Source organism: Dipodomys merriami, unplaced genomic scaffold, assembly GCF_024711535.1.
Source record: "Dipodomys merriami isolate MVZ:Mamm:240054 unplaced genomic scaffold, mDipMer1.0.p SCAF_82, whole genome shotgun sequence".
In the NCBI taxonomy this organism is placed as follows: Eukaryota; Metazoa; Chordata; class Mammalia; order Rodentia; family Heteromyidae; genus Dipodomys; species Dipodomys merriami.
Window position 1 is genome coordinate 258,429 of NW_027206424.1, and position 19,971 is coordinate 278,399.

At 45.7% G+C, this 19,971-nt stretch overlaps 2 protein-coding genes across 12 annotated transcripts in view; one reads left to right on the forward strand and one right to left on the reverse strand.

The window, feature by feature from the left end:
- The window catches only part of LOC138819816 (ubiquitin thioesterase ZRANB1), a 66,305-nt gene extending 55,920 nt beyond the window's left edge, over positions 1–10,385 (forward strand). For 3 of the 4 annotated variants that reach the window (XM_070011370.1, XM_070011371.1, XM_070011374.1), the window contains 4 exons: positions 6,901–7,021; positions 7,677–7,806; positions 7,979–8,208; positions 9,124–10,385. In XM_070011370.1, coding sequence (XP_069867471.1) covers positions 6,901–7,021; positions 7,677–7,806; positions 7,979–8,208; positions 9,124–9,342 — 700 coding nt within the window. In that variant the 3' untranslated portion in view covers positions 9,343–10,385. The remainder of the gene's footprint in view (positions 1–6,900; positions 7,022–7,676; positions 7,807–7,978; positions 8,209–9,123) is intronic. The other variant, XM_070011373.1, reaches the window with a different exon arrangement.
- A 1,827-nt stretch (positions 10,386–12,212) lies between these two features.
- LOC138819815 (C-terminal-binding protein 2) overlaps positions 12,213–19,971 on the reverse strand; it is a 125,000-nt gene continuing 117,241 nt past the window's right edge. For all 8 annotated transcript variants that reach the window (XM_070011365.1, XM_070011369.1, XM_070011363.1 and 5 more), the window contains 6 exons: positions 19,162–19,368; positions 16,697–16,911; positions 15,963–16,093; positions 15,537–15,664; positions 15,239–15,356; positions 12,213–13,576 (listed from right to left, as the gene is read on the reverse strand). In XM_070011365.1, the coding sequence (XP_069867466.1) occupies positions 13,396–13,576; positions 15,239–15,356; positions 15,537–15,664; positions 15,963–16,093; positions 16,697–16,911; positions 19,162–19,368 (980 nt within the window). In that variant the 3' untranslated portion in view covers positions 12,213–13,395. The remainder of the gene's footprint in view (positions 13,577–15,238; positions 15,357–15,536; positions 15,665–15,962; positions 16,094–16,696; positions 16,912–19,161; positions 19,369–19,971) is intronic.

Below are 19,971 nucleotides of genomic sequence, written 5' to 3' on the forward strand. Positions count from 1 at the left end.
GCTGTGTAGTGCACCTGATCTAGTAGCATGCATGGCAAGACCATTCCTGAGCTGAGGAAGCTGGGTAATAAGCCTTGTGCTGTGGGGTACAGTCTGTCTGTCTAACCCCTCTCCATCGGTTACATTGTTAGACGACACTCTTAGGATGATTTTGCTCTTCCAGTGGGCTGCCTACATTGGGGATGAGATTGGCTTGGTTTGTGTGATTTTTTTTTTTTTTTTTTGCGTTGGTTAATGTGATTGTCCAGAGATCTATCCCTTAGTGTTGATGAAGTTTAGCTTCTTACCTGGAAAGTCAGATCTGTGGTAAAATCTTTCACGTTTTCAAATCTTGAAAGGGACTGTCAGGAGCTAGGCAATTGCATACATTTTTAATCCCAGCACTTGGGAAGTAGATAAGGATTTTGAATTGAGACCAATCTGGGCCACCTAGTAAAACAAACAAAACAAAAAACTAATACTAAAACTAAAAAAGTGGAAGCACAGTGTTGTTTTGTGGTGGAAATATGAGGATTTTTTTTTTCTTTCTGTCGGTTGCGGGGCTTGACCTCAGGGCCTGAGCGCTGTCCTTGAGTCTTTTAGTGCCCAAGACTAGTGCCTACCACAGCACTACTTCTTGTGGTGGAAATAGTTATAGCCTAGTCTTAACAGGCAGAAAGTATCTTGTGGATCTTAGCAGGTGATAGAATGTTCCTTTGTGATTTAAATATATTTGTGGCTGGTCATTCTAGATTTGGGGATATGTGCTACCTGTTGCTCAAGGAAGGCAGTGGGCAATCTGGACTGTTCTGTTAAAATGTAGATTGGTATTGGGAGTCTTTGGAGGCATATTCTGAGACATTGAGTAAATAGGCTGGATAAGGAGGTGGACATCAGCAAGGAAGGAGCTGCTGATGCACTCCCAGGTGCAGTTGCAGCAGAGCTGAGTGGGAAGTCCTGAGTCCTGATTCCTTCACATAACATAGCACTCTGGCACACTGCGCCTTGCCACTGCCTCCTTGGTGCTCTCGAGTGAGGCCTTTGCTTAAGGGTATAGAACTCATCAGTGGGAAATGGCCTTGCATGCAGGGATGAAGAGCATCCTTTACTAGGTTGGAGGTGGTGTAGGGATGAAGATTATAATGGGATGAGAAGTGTTCCTGCCTTCCATGAGGGTCCAGTTTGTTCATTGAGCTCCACACAGGACTTAAAAGGTAGAATCAGGGGCTGGGAAGTTGGCTTAGTGGTAGAGTGCTTGCCTCCCATGCATGAGGTCTTGTGTTCAATTCCTTAGCACCACATAAGCAAAAAAAAAAAAAAAAAAAGCCAGAAGTGGCACTGTGGCTCAAGTGGTAGGGCGCTAGCCTTGAGCTGAAGAGCTAAGAGACAGTTCCCAAGCCCAGAGTTCTGCCCCCATGACTGACCCCGCCCCCCCCCCCAAAAAAAAAGGTAGAATGAGAAAGGAGGTGAGCAACTGAGAGTCCTGCCCTCTGCCAGGAGAGTAGGCACCACCATATTATTTGTGTTATGTGGGCTCCTTTTTTAAAGCTCTTCTCTGCCAAGGTATCCATCAACTCAGCTGGGGAAGCTATTTTTTAAATCAGAAAATTCCTAGTGAGAACTGAGAAAGCAATTTTCTGTTACATGAACTTTTCCCCCACCTACTTCAGGGTAGACTATTTTTATATTTCTATGTGCATATGCAGTTCTGTTGATTTGAGCTGACTCAAGTTCTCAAGACTTCCATGGTCATGTCAATCCATTTTCTCAGATTAACAGGTGGGGTTGGTTAATAAAAATAAGGAAAAACATCAGTACAGATCTTTTCAGAAAATCACGCTAGACTCCCAGTTGACTGCACCCACATGCATGGATCACACAGATGGACGGCTGGCTGCGGTTCATCATGCACCAACAGTACAGATCTTTTAGACCCATTACTGTGTGTGTTATTTGATAGAATTGTAGTTGTATTTTTCAGTTCCATTTTTCACATACTGTTGGTAAGTAAGTACAAATACACGTGAAAGTGTGTGCACTCTGTGTTCTCCAAATGTGTGTAGTTAGTACCTGTGGGTTTCATGGGTAGGTATTGCTTGTCTTCTCAGGTTTTTCTACTTCTCACCACCTTGAGGCAATAGCCTTGTACATTTGCCTTTTCTGAAGTCTTGTGAAAATGTGACTGATGTCTTTTAATTAGCATAAAAATTTTAAGGCGCCACCCGTGCCTTAGCCTGCCTCAGTACTGAGGAATATTTCACTGTCAGAAAACATGGCCCATTTTTTTCAGTTGATGGACACATTGGGTTGTTTCTTCTTTCTTTCTTGTATTATGACCCTATACAAGTCTGTGGGATAATGAAAGGGCTGGTCAGATAATCTACAGTAGTAAATTTATAATATTTCAAGAATAGTCTATTTTATATTCCTATCAAACTTTCCATATTCTTACCAGCATTTGTTATTATTTTGGTTATAGCCATTGTTGATATACAGACCAGAAAGTAATAGTTCTGATTGATTGTGTGTGTGTGTTTATGTGTGTGCGCGTGTACGTGTGCGTGCGTGCGCACGCTCACGTACACCTGTGCCAGTTGTTAGGCTTGAACTCAGAGCCTGGGTACTGTCCTTGAGCTTCTTTTGCTCAAGGTTAGGGTTCTACTACTTGAGCCGTAGCTCTCTGCTTTCTCATTGTGATTTTGATTCGCATTTCCCTAATAACTGGTGACACCGAACATCTTTTCATATGTCATTAGTCATTCTTCTGTCTTCGGTGAAATACCTTCCCACATTAGTTGCCACTTTTTTTTTTTTTTGGTGCTGGGGATCAAAACTATGCTTTGTGTGTGCTAGACAAGCATTCTGCCACAGCCCTCTATACACCAGCCTTCCTGTGGTCACTCTAAGAGAAAAGAGGGATTGTTGCATGATTTTGTTGCTGATACTCCTTGTTCTTTAAGCCCCTCGTTACATATAGAAGTTAAAAATACTTTGCTTCTTTCCGTGACTTCCCTTTTCACTTTGTAAATGGTGATTTTTGAAGTGCTGAAGTCTTGAATTTATCAAGTCCCATTTATTCAGTTTTAAAAATTATTTATGCTTTTGCTGTTGTAGAAGCTAAAGAAATCTTTTTTAGCCCAAGGCTACATGATTTATTCCGATGATGTTTTATCTAAGACTTTTAAAGGTTGAACTTTCACATTTCCACCTTTGATTTATTTATATTATAAGCTAACTTTTGTTTGTCAATCATGGGGCTTGAACTCGGCCTGGCCACTGTCCCTGAGCTCTTCAGCTCAAGGCCAGTGTTCTACCACTTGAACCACAGTGCCACTTCCAGTTTTCTGGTGGTTAACTGGAGATAAGAGTCTCACGGACTTTCCTGCCTGGGCTGGCTTTGAACCATGATCCTCAGATCTCAGCGTCCTGAGTAGCTAGGATTACAGGTGTGAGCCATCAGCACCTGGCTGTCTCAGTACTATTGTTTGAAAAGACTGTTTTCCCACGGCCTCTTGTTTTTGATCTTTTGTTGAAGTAAAATTTGATTCTGGGCTGTTAATTTTAGCCATTGATTTATATGTCTTATCATTATATCAATTTTCTTTATATTTGAACTTTTGAAATTAGAAGTGTGAGTCCTTTGACTTCTTTGTCAAGAGGTACTATCCTAAGTCAATTGAATTTCAATATGAAGTTTAGAATCTGGCTTATCAACTTGTATGAAAAAGCCAGCCAGGATTTTGATTGGAATTGCACAGAAATGTAGATTGAAATGGTGTTGGCTTCTTGGGGGACTTTATTTTCAAATATTAAGTCAAGCTTGTGTACTGGAACTACATAGTCATATATTGCTGGATTTCGTCTATTGCTGGTCTGTCTCCTCCCCTACCCAGCTCCTGCAGGGAGGGCAGAACTGGAGTTGGAACTTGGCCTTGCACTAGCTTGGCTTGCTTGCTTGCTTGGCTGATAACTCTACTATTTGAGACATACCTCCAGTTCTGCTTTTTTTGTTGGTTACTTTGGAGATGGAGTCTTGAAGACTTTTGAAGACTTTTCTGACTTGGCTAGCTTTAAACTGCAATGCTCTCAATCTCAGTCTCTTTAGTAGCTAGAATTACAGGTGTGAGTCACTGATGCCTGGCTACTTGTCTATTCTCTGTGCATTTATGTATTGTGTTTGTGTTGGTACTGGGGCTTGAACCTGGTCTTACGTTCTTGCTTAGCTTTTTTACTCACAGCCTAGCACTAATAATCTATGACTTGAGTCATGCTTCTAGTTCAGCATCTTGCTTGTTAGTTGGAGTTAAGTCTCTCTTAGACTTTACTGCCTGGCTGACTTCAAACCTTGATCCTCAGACCTGAGTCCTGAACCACCAGTGCCTGGCCAATTTTCTGTTATTGTGTGTGAGCCAGTTAGGGAGTTTAGAGCTTACTTGTGTGTGTGTATGTGTGTATGTGTGTGTTTGTTCATTTACTTGAATACATCTACTTTAAAGAACTTCATTGGGCTGGGAATATGGTTTAGTGGTAGAGTGCTTGCCTAGCATGCATGAAGTCTTAGGTTCAATTCCTCAGTTCCATATGAACAGAAAAAGTGGGAAGTGGCGCTGTGGCTTAAGTGGTAGAGTACAGCCTTGAGCAAAAAGAAGCTCAGGGACAGTGCCTGGACCCTGAGTTCAAGCCCAGGACTGGCAAACACACAAAAAGAACTTCTTTATTTAGGCGTTTTCTTGAGGAATATTGAGTGCAGTCATTGTTTAGTTTCTGGCTGATGTAGCTGTTTCATTCATCAGCTGTTTTTACTACTAAGAAATTTTTAACGACATGCTTCTTTCAGTTTACAAACCATCTGTTTAAAATTTTCAAACAATGTATTTGTTGGTGCTTAAACATTCAGATATATGTGTGTTTCTAAGCAAAAGAGGAATGCCTTTAACAATTTTATTTTGGTGGTACTAGGGTTTTGAAATAAGGGCCATGCTGTCTACTCTCTACCACTTGAGCCATGCCCTCAGTTTTTTCTGCTGGAAATGTTCTAGAAAATCTGAAGCATACTATTTTACTTTCTATAGAGCCCTCCATTAAATTACTGTAGAGATGTTTGTTTTACTAATGTATTTAACTTTACTGTTCTCGAACCAACCATAATAACAAAGGCAAGTATGATGTATAGACTTCAGTGTTTACTGTTACTTGTGAGCTCTTGGCTGTCCTGTAAGACCATTAACCCCATTTTGATCATAATTCATTTTGATCATTATTCTCAATCTGTAGGGGTGGTTGACTGAAAAAAATTAAGATTTTTTTGAGCTCTTAGTTTTTTTCCACTAATATATACATCTGTCATTATAGTAATAACAGATAATCTTAGTATTTGTATTTTTGAAAATGAATTTCACAACCAGGGGTTTAAGACTAAATACTCTCCAGCTATAGGACTCCCTTGATATTACATGCACATTCTCCACAGTTCCATTCAAAATCTGGCTGACCATGTAGTTTGAGTTGATCTGGAACTTGTGATATCTCTGCCTTAACCTCTTGAAAGCTAGGATTACAGGCATGTACTACTTTGCCCAGCTTTTTTTTTTTTCCTCAGTCGAGGGGCTTGAACTCTGGGCTTGGACACTGTCCTGCACTCTTCAGCTCAAGGCGAGTACTCTACCGCTTAAGCCACAGCAGCACTTTTGGTTTTCTAGTGGTTTATTGGAGATAAGAGTCTCACGGGCTTTCCTGCCTGGGCAGGACAGATCCTCAGATTTAAGCCCCCTGAGTAGCTAGGATTACAGGCATGAGCCATTGGTGCCTGGCCCAGCTTCTATTTTTAATCTTATACTTTATGTAAAGACAAACAGTAGGTCTTGATTTTAGTGTTTGAGTCTACCAGTAATTTACTATACTGAATCACTTCTAAAGGATTAAATATAAAGAATTGGTTTCCTTGTTACTATTTTTTCTTTTTTTATTGGTCATAAGGAGGGCTTGAACTCAGGACCTGGGCGTTGTTCCTGAGCTCTTTTGCTCTACTTTGAGTCATAGCACCACTTCCAGTTTTCTGGTGGTTATCTGGAGATGAGTCTCATAGACCTTTCTGTCTTGACTGGCTTTGATTATGATTCTCAGATCTCAGCCTCCTTAGTAGCTAGGATTACAGGGGGTAAGCTACTAGTGCCTGGCCTACTTTTTGAATTACCAGGTAATCACCAGAAAAATGCTTTATTTTTTAGAAAGGGCAGGGCTCTTGATATTCTTAACAAAAACACAGGATATTTTTTTTCTATTGTCTTTACAAATAGTGATACCATTGGAGAAATGTGACATCTTTGTGTCCAACATGTCAGATGACATTTTGAGCCTTTGCTTATGATTTTTATTTTGATTTGGAGACAAGGTCTCTTTATGTTGCCTAATAGGCTGTCTCGAAGTAACTATGTAGCCCAGACTAGCCTCTTAAGAGTTGCTGAGATTACCTAGTGTGTGCCCTTTTACCCAGATTCCAGTGTAGTTGACAGTTGAAATGAATTGAGTACAGGTGAAAGTGTGTGGTGGGGGTGGAACACATTCTGGCCGATGAGGTTGCCAGCAAGGTGCGTGTCTCTGAGGCCAACTTGGGCAGAAAAGTCCTTGAGACTCCAATTCCTCCCAAATAACAAACGTAGGGCCAGTGGTGTGTCTCAAGTGGTTAAATGTCAGCACAGTCCAGGGTAACCTGTTGATAGTGAAAACTACAAAAACAAGCAACAAAAAAGGCATTGTTAATTTGAAAAATATATCGTATCGTATGGCAGATAAAATTAAGGCACTTAATGGCTGCTTAGACTACGTAGACTACATTAAGTAAATGATTAGAAAATTAAGTGTGCTACTTATAGAAGGCATTATTATTCTTATTGCTGTTTTGTTTGCCATTTTGCTTGTTAGGTTTTACACACGCTGGAAAGATTGGGAGTCGTGGTATTCGCAGAGCTTTGGTTTACATTTTTCACTGAGAGAAGAACAGTGGCAGGAAGACTGGGCATTTATACTTTCTCTCGCAAGTCAGGTAAGGATACTTCAAGCCTTGTTTGATTGAATCAGAAAGGTATTTCTTGTCAAGTGGGAAATGACAAAATGAAATTTTGCCACAGGACCATTCTAAACATTACCCAGTCTGACCTTGCTCTCCATTCTGCCTTAGAGTTGGAGGGTTTAGGCTTTGCGGTTCCTACTGGTTAGCTCTTGTAGGTGTGGTGAGGACAGATGTACAGTTACTGAACGATTGCTCTTGGGTGAAAGAAGTCCTGAGGTGGGGCACGATGTGCACTCCAGGCAGTCATCTCCTCAGGCCCATATGAACCCCAAGAAGTGACGAAGTACTTTCTACTTGAGCCTAGGAAGGAGCTGCGAGTAAAATTACAGAGAAATGTACCCCAGACTATGTGTTGTCAGTTACTACCTGCAAATGATAACTTCCTAAGTCATGTAACCCTGCCCTGTCATTTTGTAAGAAGGAAACGTAACAAAAGGTTTTATATACGAATTTCTTACTCTGTTTGGCTTGTGAGTTTGGACAGTGAGAGATACCTGTGCTTGGACAATTGCAGATTTCTATTACTATTCTCTTGGACTTCGCACTTGGGGGAGTCAGGCTGCAACTTCTGGTAACAGTCATATTGCTCTCATTGAAAGAGAAACTGCCTTTGTGTTATTCTCTGCAGCCTGGAGCAAGTTTGGAGCAGACACACATTTTTGTACTTGCACATATCCTTAGACGACCAATTATAGTTTATGGAGTAAAATACTATAAGAGCTTCCGAGGAGAGACTTTAGGATATACTCGGTTTCAAGGTAAGCCATCATTTACAGAATCTAGTTGGCTTCTGTATACACGTAGTAGAGTGTGTGTGGGGGAAGAAGGGCTCCGATGCTGGCGGCATTGGGATGTGGACATGGGAGGGAAGGAGGGGAGTGGGCTGGCTCCCGTCCTTGCGCTTCCGTGCTCTCCTCTGTTCCTTCCTAGGGGTTTATCTGCCTTTGTTGTGGGAACAGAGTTTTTGTTGGAAAAGTCCAATTGCTCTGGGCTATACAAGGGGCCACTTCTCTGCTTTGGTTGCCATGGAAAATGATGGCTATGGCAACCGAGGTGCTGGTGCTAACCTAAACACCGATGATGACATCACCATTACGTTTTTGCCTCTGGTCGACAGTGAAAGGAAACTACTCCACGTGCACTTTCTTTCTGCTCAGGAGGTAAGCGGTGGTTTTCTCTTCACACGTGAATCTCATGCAGAACCTTCCCTTCCACACGCCAGTTAACTATATCACCAGTTACATTCCTAAGTTTTGGAGTAATTGTGACTTTGACTGCTTAAGACTTCAGAGTTTCCCTTTACAAAACAGTGTGGACAGAAAGAAGTCCTTCCCTTCAGGTGGCATAAGTGCCAAGGAGAAAAAGCACAAGGATTTAAGCTTAAATAGGGTGGTAAGGACCAGGACCCCGCCAGCAAGCAACCCAGCAGCCGAGCCTAAGAATCATGACTGGCTGAGAAGGTGGAGGCAGAAGCAGTAAGGTGAGGCAGAGCTGGCTCATTAGGGCTTTTGAACCCGAGGCATGGGAAGCCAACAGACAGCCTGTTTGCCCAAGGAGGAATACTGGCTGGCTGACAAGGCCCGAGGCCTAGGCATGGCATGACCTGTTCTTGGGAGCATGGCATCAGTCCATCCACAGGGGCAGTGACAGTGAACAAAGAACACCCGCAGCCTAAGTTCTTACGAAAGTATTGCTCTTTTATTCAGTATTGTAGTAATACTCATAAAATGTTATAATCACAACATTGGGAAAAATCCAGAGACTGTAACTTGTACAATTTCAGCCTGTAGAACATTTACCTAGTAAACTTACCTTCTTGAAGCTGTGACTTTGGCTTTTTTTTTTTTTTTTTTTGAAAAAACAATGTGTTTGTTGTTATTACCTTAAATTACCTTTTAAGGAATTCTTCCCTTCAGCTTTTCCTGATTTTTACACTGATTTAACAGTTAAAGAGCTTGCCATCCTGTGGGAACAGTTGGTCACTTTGGCCTTTTCATTGTCACTAAACATGTTGTAGGCTGTTCTCACACCTGATCTGGGCATTCTTTTTCCTTTCCTTCACGCTCCTCTAAAAGCTAGGTAATGAGGAGCAGCAGGAGAAGCTGCTCCGGGAGTGGCTGGACTGCTGTGTGACGGAAGGTGGCGTCCTGGTCGCCATGCAGAAAAGCTCCGGGCGGCGGAACCACCCCCTGGTCACGCAGATGGTAGAGAAGTGGCTCGATCGCTATAGACAGATCCGGCCGTGCACGTCCCTGTCTGATGGAGAGGAAGATGAGGATGATGAAGATGAGTGAAGGCCATCAAGGAGCGGACCAGGGCATCAGATCTGTGGTGACCTGACCCCCAGTTAGTGTGGTGCTCTCCAAGCAGAGTGCACAGCGTGGAAAGAACCAGATCCAGAAGGATCTGCTCACAATTATTTTTCTGGTCCACACCCAGTGGAGATAATTAATGCATCTGCTGCATGAGGAGACAGAGAACTTGGGTTGAACTACAGTTTGTTTAAAAAAAAAAAAGCAAACAAAAAGACAAAAACAAAAACCCCCCCAAAACCTAATTTTATTGACAGACCTTTTTTTTCCTTTGAAATTGTAAATCTGTCTATAATGTAACGCATGTGGTTGTGTAAGAAATTGTGAAATAGGAAAAATTGTACCAGCATCTCCATATTGAGAATTTTTTCCCAGCATGGGCACTAACAAAAAAAGCACATGGCAGAAAACTTACTCCTTTTGAGATACTGTCTTCAATAGAACCCGGCGTTTTACTTTGACCTTACAAGCTCTAATTTACACGAAGTCTCAGCAATGTGGAAACTGTACAAATTACCCACACCAAAACATGAAATAAACAAGCCTTTTATTTTAATAATATGTGCCCAATCAAATCAAATCTTTTAGGGACAAACTACAAGAAAAAGCTAATTAATTTTTTTAATTGAATGAACTTCATATATATATATATTCTGCCTCTTTGTTTTGAAGAGGTTTTGGTTTCCTGTTGCCTTTTAAGTTTTCTGATTCTCTCTCCCCCCCTCCCCCTTTTAGTATTTAGGTATTTATTTGTTTGGAAGAGTGCCCCAAAATAAGGGGCCAGACTCTGGGCAGTGGTCCATCGTGAGTTTCCCTGGATGGGAAGGGAGCAGGCCAGCTTGTATGAGATTTGTTCCCATGGACCCTGCGGACAACGTTCTGTTCCCCGATTGCCATGCAGAGGGTTCTTGGGTTCTTCCCGTATCTTATTATCCCCTCTGCTCTAAGCAAGTGCTGTTAGCAGGGTGGCCCTTTGCTCAGGCAGATTGGGAATGCCAGTTCAGAATAAAGAATTTGAAAATGGATTGAATGAAGGTGGTCGGTGTATTCTATGATGACTTTGTGTAGTCTGAGAATTTTTGCATGTTGTTTAGTTGTAGCCATCCTTTATTTAAAGTTAAAACTATCTCTCAGAAAGACCATATCAGGTATGCATTCAGTACTGGGTAGAGATTTCTAACCGATCTCAGGAACACAAAGGCTGACTTAGTGTTCACCCAAGCACTTTGTGGAAGATTGAAGTGCAAGAAGCTTGCCTTTGAGACACCCCAACACACTTTTTGATAAAAGGCTGTGGAAACCTTTAGTTATTTGCTGCTTTTTCGATTGTCATGAACTTTGCACAACCACAAGTTTCTTGCAAAAAACTAAAAACCCAGAATAGTCCACAACCTGTCATATGTCTTCCATTCTTTCTCCAGTGTATACTCTGAAAAGGTGTCCTTGGGGCAAAAGGATTATTTTTGCTGCATGCTAAAACTCGCAGGGAAGGCATTTTGCAGCAGTCCATATAGAGGGGCCTTAGAGCAATGGTGCTACGCTTCTTACGGATTGATTCTAGATGCTTTCATTTTCATTTTGGCCGGCAGTTAATAGCCAAGTTTTTAGGCTCTATTGGGACTGTTTACCATTGCATCTGCAGTTGACTGTTTCCCTCGTGGGGGGAGGGTGGGTGTGGGTGTGTAGCACAGCAACCTGGTTCCCCACGCAAAATGCCTTACTAAGTGGAGAAGCCACAAAAATGCTAGCAGGAAAAATGTCTTGGGTTTGTCGTGCTGAAGTGCTGTCCCACCACAGCCTTGCCACCAAGCGTCTCCTGTGTGTGGTTGCTGCATCCCCTTTAAGGTTGCTCTGTATTACTGGTGGTTCTGGCACATTTTTTCCTGTGAGAAAGTTGAAGGTGGCTCCATTTCCTAGACTCCAGTAATGGGGTTTTAAATGGCTTCACAGCAGACCAAATGGTTGTTGAAAGGCCAAGATTTTGGTAAATCAAATGCTATGTTAAGCTCTTGAACTATTAAAAGGCCATAATTATGATCCCAAGTTAGAGTTTTTGATGTCCTTTGTCAAAGGTGACTGGCAAATATGTCTTTATATGGCATTAGGTAGCAACACTTAAACCATGTGGACTTTTGGTTGGTTCTTTTTTCTAGAGTGAAACCAGTATGGTGTTTACTGTTTTCATCTGTTCCTTCTTTGGAATCAATTTACATATATAATACTTTTCAAAGGGCTGCTGCAGCAAGCAAGATCTAATTAAACAAAACCCAGGCAAACCATGGATTGAGACCTGCTGTTTTCTATTTTTTACTCCTCAGGCCCAGTGTTTCTTGGGCTATACACTAAATACTTCCATGTGTACATGGTTGGGGGCTCTGACAAAGTGGTTATACAGAAAACACTAAACTGCCTTTTCTGCTCCCTGAAATAAAAGGCCCAGGTAACTTTCATGGCAGGGTTGGGATGAGGCTGTGACTGAAAATGATCAAGACAAGGTCCCGCAGGCTGATGCTTGGGAGACACCTGCTTAACGAGGGGAGGGAGCATAATGTGATTTTAAAAGGACGTGGAAACGGCTGTTACTTCTCAACTTTTTGTAAATATCAATTGTTAGGTTCTTGGTCCTTCCTATGCTTAACTTACATTAATTTACAGGCTGACCGTGGCCTTCAAGGACAGCAGCACTTGACTAGTGTGAAGGGTAAGGTCTTGGTTTTCCACCCATGCTGTCAGTATTCTTGAGTCTGGTTGTGGGCCGGGCAGGTAGAAACCAGCTAACTGACAATGCAGTTCCTTTAAACATCTCAAGGGAAGAGCTTTTACACTGGTGAGATGTACTTGAATTTCAGAACTTAACAAATTTTAATTACTTTTTATTGAAAACTGCACTGAACGCTAAATGTCCACCTTTACAATAAACAAATACAGTAACGGTAACTCACACTAAAACAAAACATACTTCTGATAGCCATTATTTTTTTCTGTTTGGGACAATTTTAAAGTTTTTCTTTTGTCACAAAAACAGGAATGTACCTATACAAAGGCTCAAAATAGGCCATCTTTTTTAAACAAAAAGGCAATGATTCACAAAAGACTATGAATAGAACATGTAACTAGTTGATACAAATCTAATAGGATTTGTTAAAATCAGTCACATCTAATAACACATCTGAAGTGTTCTTGTATAAAATATCACGTGAAGAAAAGAATTTATCAATGTCTAAAAAAGTGGGTTTGTTCATAGACAATCTGACAAGTTACCATAAAAAGTGTTTCCTGAGACATAAGGAAATGCAACATTATTCTTCTTGAACTTTAACAGCTCAAGACTTCCCACTCAATAAAATAGCTGAGGATCTGAAACTGAGAAAATATATTTGAGTACAAACAGCTTGTGAAACTTAATATTTTTTTTCTTTTTTTTCTTTTTTTTTTGCATCAGAGGGTATTACTGAACTTACAACCAACTTGCCCGCTCAGTATGCAGTTCAGAGGAGAGAACTTCCGTGCACAAGCCTGTACTGGCTTTGTTCCTGTGCGTGCCGATGTGTCTGACACAGGCAGACAGTTTCCCCCATTTCGTAGTAACTCAATCTTCCTATTAGCAAAAAGAGGTAAGAAGCCCCTGGAAACCGAAGGGGCTAGAGTCAAGGTGGGGGTTTCCTCTCAATATTTTTATTTCAATGTTTGGAACTCTTGATGCAACATTCTAGAGCAAGTTGCTCAGGACCTGCTGTGCCCAGGGGACTGATAAAGGAAAAAGCTCTATTTATTCTTTGTGATTGGATGCACAGATGAAAACTTAACACACAATAACAGAAGTTGGTCGTTAATAAGTCATGTCCTCGTCTTTCGGCGCTTCTGGAGCAAACATCTTGTTTTCTAGCTCCTGTAGCGTTAACACTGCAACATCAATGATGCATAGTCCAGGGCTCTGTTAGAAAGACCGTCAGACTCCTTTTCTCAGTTCATCCATTTGCCACTGTCTCTTGGTCCCAAGTTTATCTGAGTGGTTACCTCGTGCGGCATTGTCTGCTATTGCTCGTTGGGGTGCTCTCGATTGTCCCCGTGTTTTGTGGGCTGGTTGGGAGAGGGAGCCTGGGAGGGGTGTGCCACGGAGGGGAGGTTGTGAGTCACTGGGATGCCTCCGGGGATGATGCCTTCCATTGCTGCAGGAAGTCCTCCCGGGGCCACACCCACGATGCCCGGCGGGTACCTGCGAACAGACAAGGGCTCGTCAGCTGGGGGGGGGGGGCTGGGCCTTTTCCCACATGATGGGGCACCCAGAGCAAGGAGGAATGTAGGTTTTTATATGCAAGCCTGGTGCCTTGCACATGGACAGATCAATCCCAACTCTCAGCCACTAGAGGCGTGGCTTTTAGACAGGAGGAGGATCTCCCATGACGACCATTTGTAAACTGTTGTGTATGGTTTCCTTGCTGTGTTCATGGGTAATGCTGGTTTTATGGTTTCTATGGGTGGCTGTGAGTGAACTGAATGACTCAAATTCATACATTGAAATATCCTAATCCCCAGGGTGAGGAGAAACAGAAGGGAAACCCAACTTAGTGCTTGGCACCACCTTATGAGTGGGCAGAGTCCTTAGAAGCTGACCTTGCCAGCATCTTGTTCTGACCAGAACTGTGATACGGTTACTTCACAGTCACTTGGTGGCTTCGGCAGGCTGAGTGGCGCTCACTACACTGCGTGTGAGGAAGCCATGTCTGCCTTAGTCTTCTAGAGCACAAATGTCACCCGGTGGATTGCCATGCTCATCCCCCAAAGTTACAAAACTTGACTGAGGTAGGTGGTGACAACAGTAACTCTAGCCGTTAAAGATACCCTGCCTGAACCTGGCCTGTAGGCGAGGCTGCTAAGAAATGCCTGGAGGAATTGGGCAAGGGGGGGGGGGAGGAGGGAGGGGAAACGTGCTCAATGAAAAGGGGGTTCCCCAGAAGTTACATTAGTGAGGCCCAATCAGTACGCAGTAGTTAGGGCCCAGACTCCACCCTTAACAGTGTCTGGAGACATTTTCTTAGTTGTCACACTTGGGAGTGGGAGGTGCTTCTGGCCCCAAATGGGTGGAGCCCAGAGATGCTGCTAAGACCCTTAGAGAATGAATGAATTATGAATTGGTCCTAAACGTAAATATGGGAAAGTCACCATATGAGAAAAAGAAACAGCTCCTCTCCTTTATGCACGGAGAGACATTTATTTCCCCTGGACACAGTAGGGTGGGAGTGGAGAGAAATCAGTTTATCCCACTTAGCCATATTGTTCTCTCCCAACTTCACAACTATACTTCACAACTATTTCTGCCAGTCTTTCCCGTGGTCAGGGTTTTCCCCTTGTTGCTCTAACACTCCTCTGCCAGAGGCTTTCCATGGACAGAACGGGCTTTCTAGAAGATCTGATTGCTATTTGAAACCTGTGATTTCAGGGGCTCAGCGGGAGGGACAGCTTGTAGCATGGTGGCCAGTCCAGCCGGATCATGCTGAAACCTGCATGCTAGGAGAGCAGGATACCCCGGCTGCCTGACCTCAGACCCGCCCTTTCTAAACAGGAACTTCCTGCATGGGGGATCACGCCCATTAATTCCAGCATGCAGGAGGGCTGAGGCAGAGATGGATGAGTTTGAGAGAGACTGTTGCTTTCAAACCAGCAAAGCTTTTAAAAAAGAATCGTGTTTATTCTATAGAAATTCAGCACTGGACAAGAAGAGAGAAGCATGTGCAGGATTCCCACTTGGTAAAGAAGCCAAGGGCTTCCTCAGTTCCATGAACTTTACACCTCCCGCAACTTCAGTCTTTTCAGGCCTCCCTTTCTCCCGAGAGGCAAGCAGCTGGTGGCCCCAGCCAACATCAGTTCCTCTTCTCACCTGTATGTGGCACCATTGAGCTCGGGATGAATTGCTTGCTGGTCTATTACTGACCAAGGAGCTGATGTGACAAAGAATTCCTTGTTGACACAGTTTCTTAAGCTTTCTGGGATGCGACCTAGAGTAAACGGTCATAGTGAGTTTATCATCATCCTTGGGGGCTTCTGGAGGGGGTGTGCTCTATAATGGGGACAGACAGGGATTATAGTTGGGCCTGGCTTAGGCAAAATTTAGTTACCTTGCCCCTGCCCCCCTTTCTGCACCCACCTGTCTCCAGTGGAATTAGAGCGTGACTCACCTGTGATGGCCCGGCGGATCTCCGTGGCGGCTGCCTCCCTCATCTCTAGTGAGGCCTGCTCACTGTACCAGGCCGTGTGCGGGGTACAGATGAGATTTGGCGCGTCCTTGAGTGGACCCTGGGCAAAGCTAGGGTAAATGGAAAAGAAGTCAGTGAGCGGGGAAAGTTTTTTAACTTTTGGCTATGCAGTTAGAACTGAGTTGAATTGAGTTGTGTTTTGTCAGGGCTGGGAACAGTGGAGATGGGGGGAGGGAGGTATGGGCAACAAGGGAAGAGCCAAGCATGCGGAGGATGAACTCCAAACGAGCACCATCCTGCGGCACCATCCTGCGTCCGTTTACACTTAAGATGACAAAGCGAGTTAGTTCAATGCAGGAGAATCGGGTTCCTCGCAGGAGGCCAGTGGCCAGCCTGCCAAACACCCACCTGAAGGGCTCTGATTCGTGCACGTCGAGGGCGGCGCCTCGTATCCTGCCCTCCTTGAGGGCCTGGGCTAAGGCTTTCTCATCCACAAGGCCGCCGCGCGCTGCATTTACCAGGAATGCCCCCTGCCTCATCTAGGGAAGGAAAGAGAAGCTGGTCACCTCCTCGTGCTCCGCGGGAGCTCAAAACGCAGCCGAGGAAGAAAACTGCAAACATGGAGTTTGGATGGTCTGGTTTTTTCCTGTGCCTGCTACGGTTTGGGGAAAGAGTAGGTTTTAACTGCTGGTACTAGGGCTTCAACTCAGGCCCCGGGTCCTATCCCTGACCTTCGTGCTCAATGCTAGTGCTCTACCACTTGAGCAAGAAGCTCCACTTTGGGCTTTTTGCTGGAGTTAGCTGGAAATAAGAGTTTCACAGACTGCTTGGACTGGTTTTGAACTGTGATCCTCAGCACTCAATCTTCCGAGCAGCTAGGATTAACAGGTGTGAGCCACCAGTGTGTGGCAAGAGTAGCAATTCTTGTTGATGCCTAAAGGCTAGGAAGGGTGGAGCTGTGGTTGGTCATGCACACTTGTGTGCTCAGAGGCCCGCCCGCCTGAAGGGAGCCGCAGGCCCTGTGCTCCTCCTGGTCCAGGAACCATCTTCCAGTCCCTTGTGTTTATGGTACAGACCAACAGCTGTTGCCACCTTTTCAGCAGAAGCTTCCAGAGTTGGGAGGACATCTGATATCCAGTTACCTGCTTGATAGTAAAGTCATTGATGAGGTGGTGGTTATGTTCGTTGAGATTGCAGTGCAGGGAAACACAGTCACTCTGATACAGCAGGTCCTGCAGGGTGTAGACCCTCTGCACGCCCAGAGACCGCTCTATCCCGTCCTGCAAGTAGGGGTCATAAAATATGACGCTGAATCCAAAAGCCTTGGCTCGAACAGCAACTGCCTGCCCTGTGCGACCTGTGCAGAGACAGAACGTGCGGGTGAGTGAGGAGTCCGGAGGCATCTGTCCCCTGAGAGCCCACCAACCCACTGCTGGCTGCGGAGGGAGCAGACACACTCAACGCAATCACATCTAAGAGCAACATCAGTCCTGGTGAACACTGTACTGTTCCCTGCTTATATGAGCCACGGCAGGAATATTACATACCAAACTGGCTTCTTACGGAGAATTCCAATCTATAATCAATCAGAATGTTTCAATGACCCTCAGGCCCCCCACTGCAACTAGCACTTGATTAAGTCAATGCTGCTTCCTTCCTTCCTTCCGTCCTTGGCTCCGTCCTCCTGCATGCAGGATTACAGTAGGCTTCATGGCAGGAATATTACTCAGCCTTTCTTAGTATCTGGCAGGACATATCCCCACTCAATTATCTCTGCTTTATCAGAACTAAGTATTATCATCTAGCCTAAGCGCACACTGGCAGCATGTGCCTGGTAGGCCCATGAATCTCCCATTGCCTGCCCTGTCCCGCAGATGGAATCTCACAGCCCAGCTCTTTCCGGCAGCCTGGGCCTACACAAGTCATGGTGGCTGCCACACAATACCACAAGCACCTCCAATGGCCATCCCTTGCACAAATGCAGGGATCCCCAAAGGTACCTAGTGCTCAGAGCAGCATTCAGTTTAACCCATGGTCCGATCCCTCAGGAGATCATGGACTGATCTTTACTACAACCTGTTCCCATGGGCAGGCAGGAGACAGGACATTCCAGACAGGAAGTTGATGTCTGAGGAACACTAGCACCCCTCCCCCAAAGCTACGTCTGACTAGGCATGACTGAGCTAATGTAATGGTTGTGATTTGGAAGCAAAGGTCCGACAGAGCCATTCTGGTCAAGGGACAGCTGCAGTGTCACAGTGGATCACCGTATCACGAATACATGGACGGAGCTAAGCAGAGCTGAGTCCACTCCACGCGGGGCAGAGGAATGCTTCATAGGACTGGGTGGAACCAGGGCAGCCCAGGGCCGCAAGGTCCTTGGACAGCCTTGCACTCTCAGAGCAGCTGCCACGCCAGCCCACCCACTCTGAGCACCAGGGCCAGGCTAACACCAACCATGGTGACAGGGCTGAGTGTGTGTCCCAGTGGTGGCGGTTCGTAAGTTTCACGCACTCATCTTCACCAGCCTCTACTTTAGCTGTGCTTTCTGCCTAAAGATCTACTGTCAAAATACCTCAGGTCTTGAAAAGCCATCAGAACCCGAGTCTGTGTGGAACTGCGAGTCAGCCTCCGTGGAGCTGTGGCCTCTGGGAGCCAGCGCAGACGGCTGGAGCTGGGCCTGACTCCGCGGGCGGCTGACTTTGGGCCCCTAACAGGGTTGTGGCACTAAGTGGGCATCCACGGAGAGATGGAGACAGTCTGCAGTGGACCCAGAGGGACTGGGGCATGGGGGATCCAGGTTCAGGTGGATCACAGGGCACAGCCAAAACAAGTCCCCTAACAGAGCAGCTTGGCTGACCAGACTCAGAAGATGCTGAGCAACGACACCTGCCAACAGCCACCCCAGGCTCCACACCATCCCAGGCCCAGGAAGGGATACCCAATGCATGCCAGCAGAGGGCACTGTAGTGTGCACATTATTTCCTTAGGAAACCCACAGGGACCACAGGACAGTTGCAAGGAACATCCCAGACCTAAGGCCTGTGAACTGGTGCCAGGGGCCTGGGGGTCCTGTCCCATACTCTGCAGTTAACTGCCAAGACCCTCACTTAAACCTTCAGGCCTCCCATGGAGGTCTGCATTCCATGTGAGCACAGCCCCGAACTACAGGACCAAGCAGATCGGGTCTTGCTTGGCTGTCCCCAAGGAAACATCCTGAAAGATCGCTTCCCAAGGTGGTGGCCTGATGGCCACCCTCTGGCTCCAATCTTCCAAGAATCCCTGTGCCACACCAGGCTGATGGCCGCCGGGTGCACTCCCTGTGCAGGTTACCACTCAGCCACAACCAGTTCCAGTCCCAAGCCTGCTTGGTTGCTCTGAGAAGCCCCTGCAGAAGCGGCTGGAGGGGCAACAGCAGAGCACACACCTGCTTGCTCTGTCATCAGACAGCAACCTGGCCTCACTGTGAAAATTGGCCTTAATGTCACTTCTCGCGGTCTAGTGGCTCTGACCCATGACCCCTGTGAACATGTCATCCTCTGCCAAGCTGAACCTAGCCTCCCAGGGCACAGGACAGGGTGGTGGTGGCTGGAGCAGAGGCACCTACCAAAGCCGATGAGGCCCAGTGTCTCCCCACGAATCCGGGCTGCTCCCGAGGCCACCTCGCGGATCTGCTCCACGCTCTGCACCCGCGTGCCTTCCCGCAGCGCCTGGTACAGCCACGTGTTGCGCCGGTACAGGTTGAGGATGTGGCAGATGGTGGAGTCGGCCGTCTCCTCCACAGCTGCCGACGGGATGTTGCACACGGCGATGCCTGTGGGGGACAAGGGCGGTGAGGAAGCCGTCACTCCCGCTGCGGTCCTTGCAGGGGAGGCAGTGAGCGGCTGCGCTGCTCACCATTTCCCCGGGTGCGGGTTCGGGTGCTGCTCAGTGATCCCACGGCCTGTGGAGTCCAGGACCTCCATCCTACTCTAGCACCTGCACCTGAGCAGCTTCTGCTCAGGCCTGCCCTGACCCGGAGACATTAGAGCAGCCCCACCCTGGCAGGACTTTGGTGTGGGGGGGTGGATGGTAACAAGGGCCAAGCTCACTGAAGTCTGCAAACTGGACCCTGCTCAGGGCCTCCTCCCTGCCCCCGCCCCCCCATGGGAGCCAGGTGTGATTGCAGAGATGGTTTCTTTTTATGTGACGTTAGGGTTTGATGCAAAAATGCAACTATTCCTTTTTTTTTTTTAATGCCTGGAAGCTGCAGCGGGAAGAGCTGAGCTTAGAACGAGCCACTGCAACCTTAAACCTTAAAACTCAAACATCCTGGAGGAAAGAACATCTGCTGGAAGAGAATAGAGTCCTGCAAAGGAGGCCAAGCATCCTGACCTCCCGCCTGGGGTGCGGACAGCTTGGTAGAGAACAGGCCCGG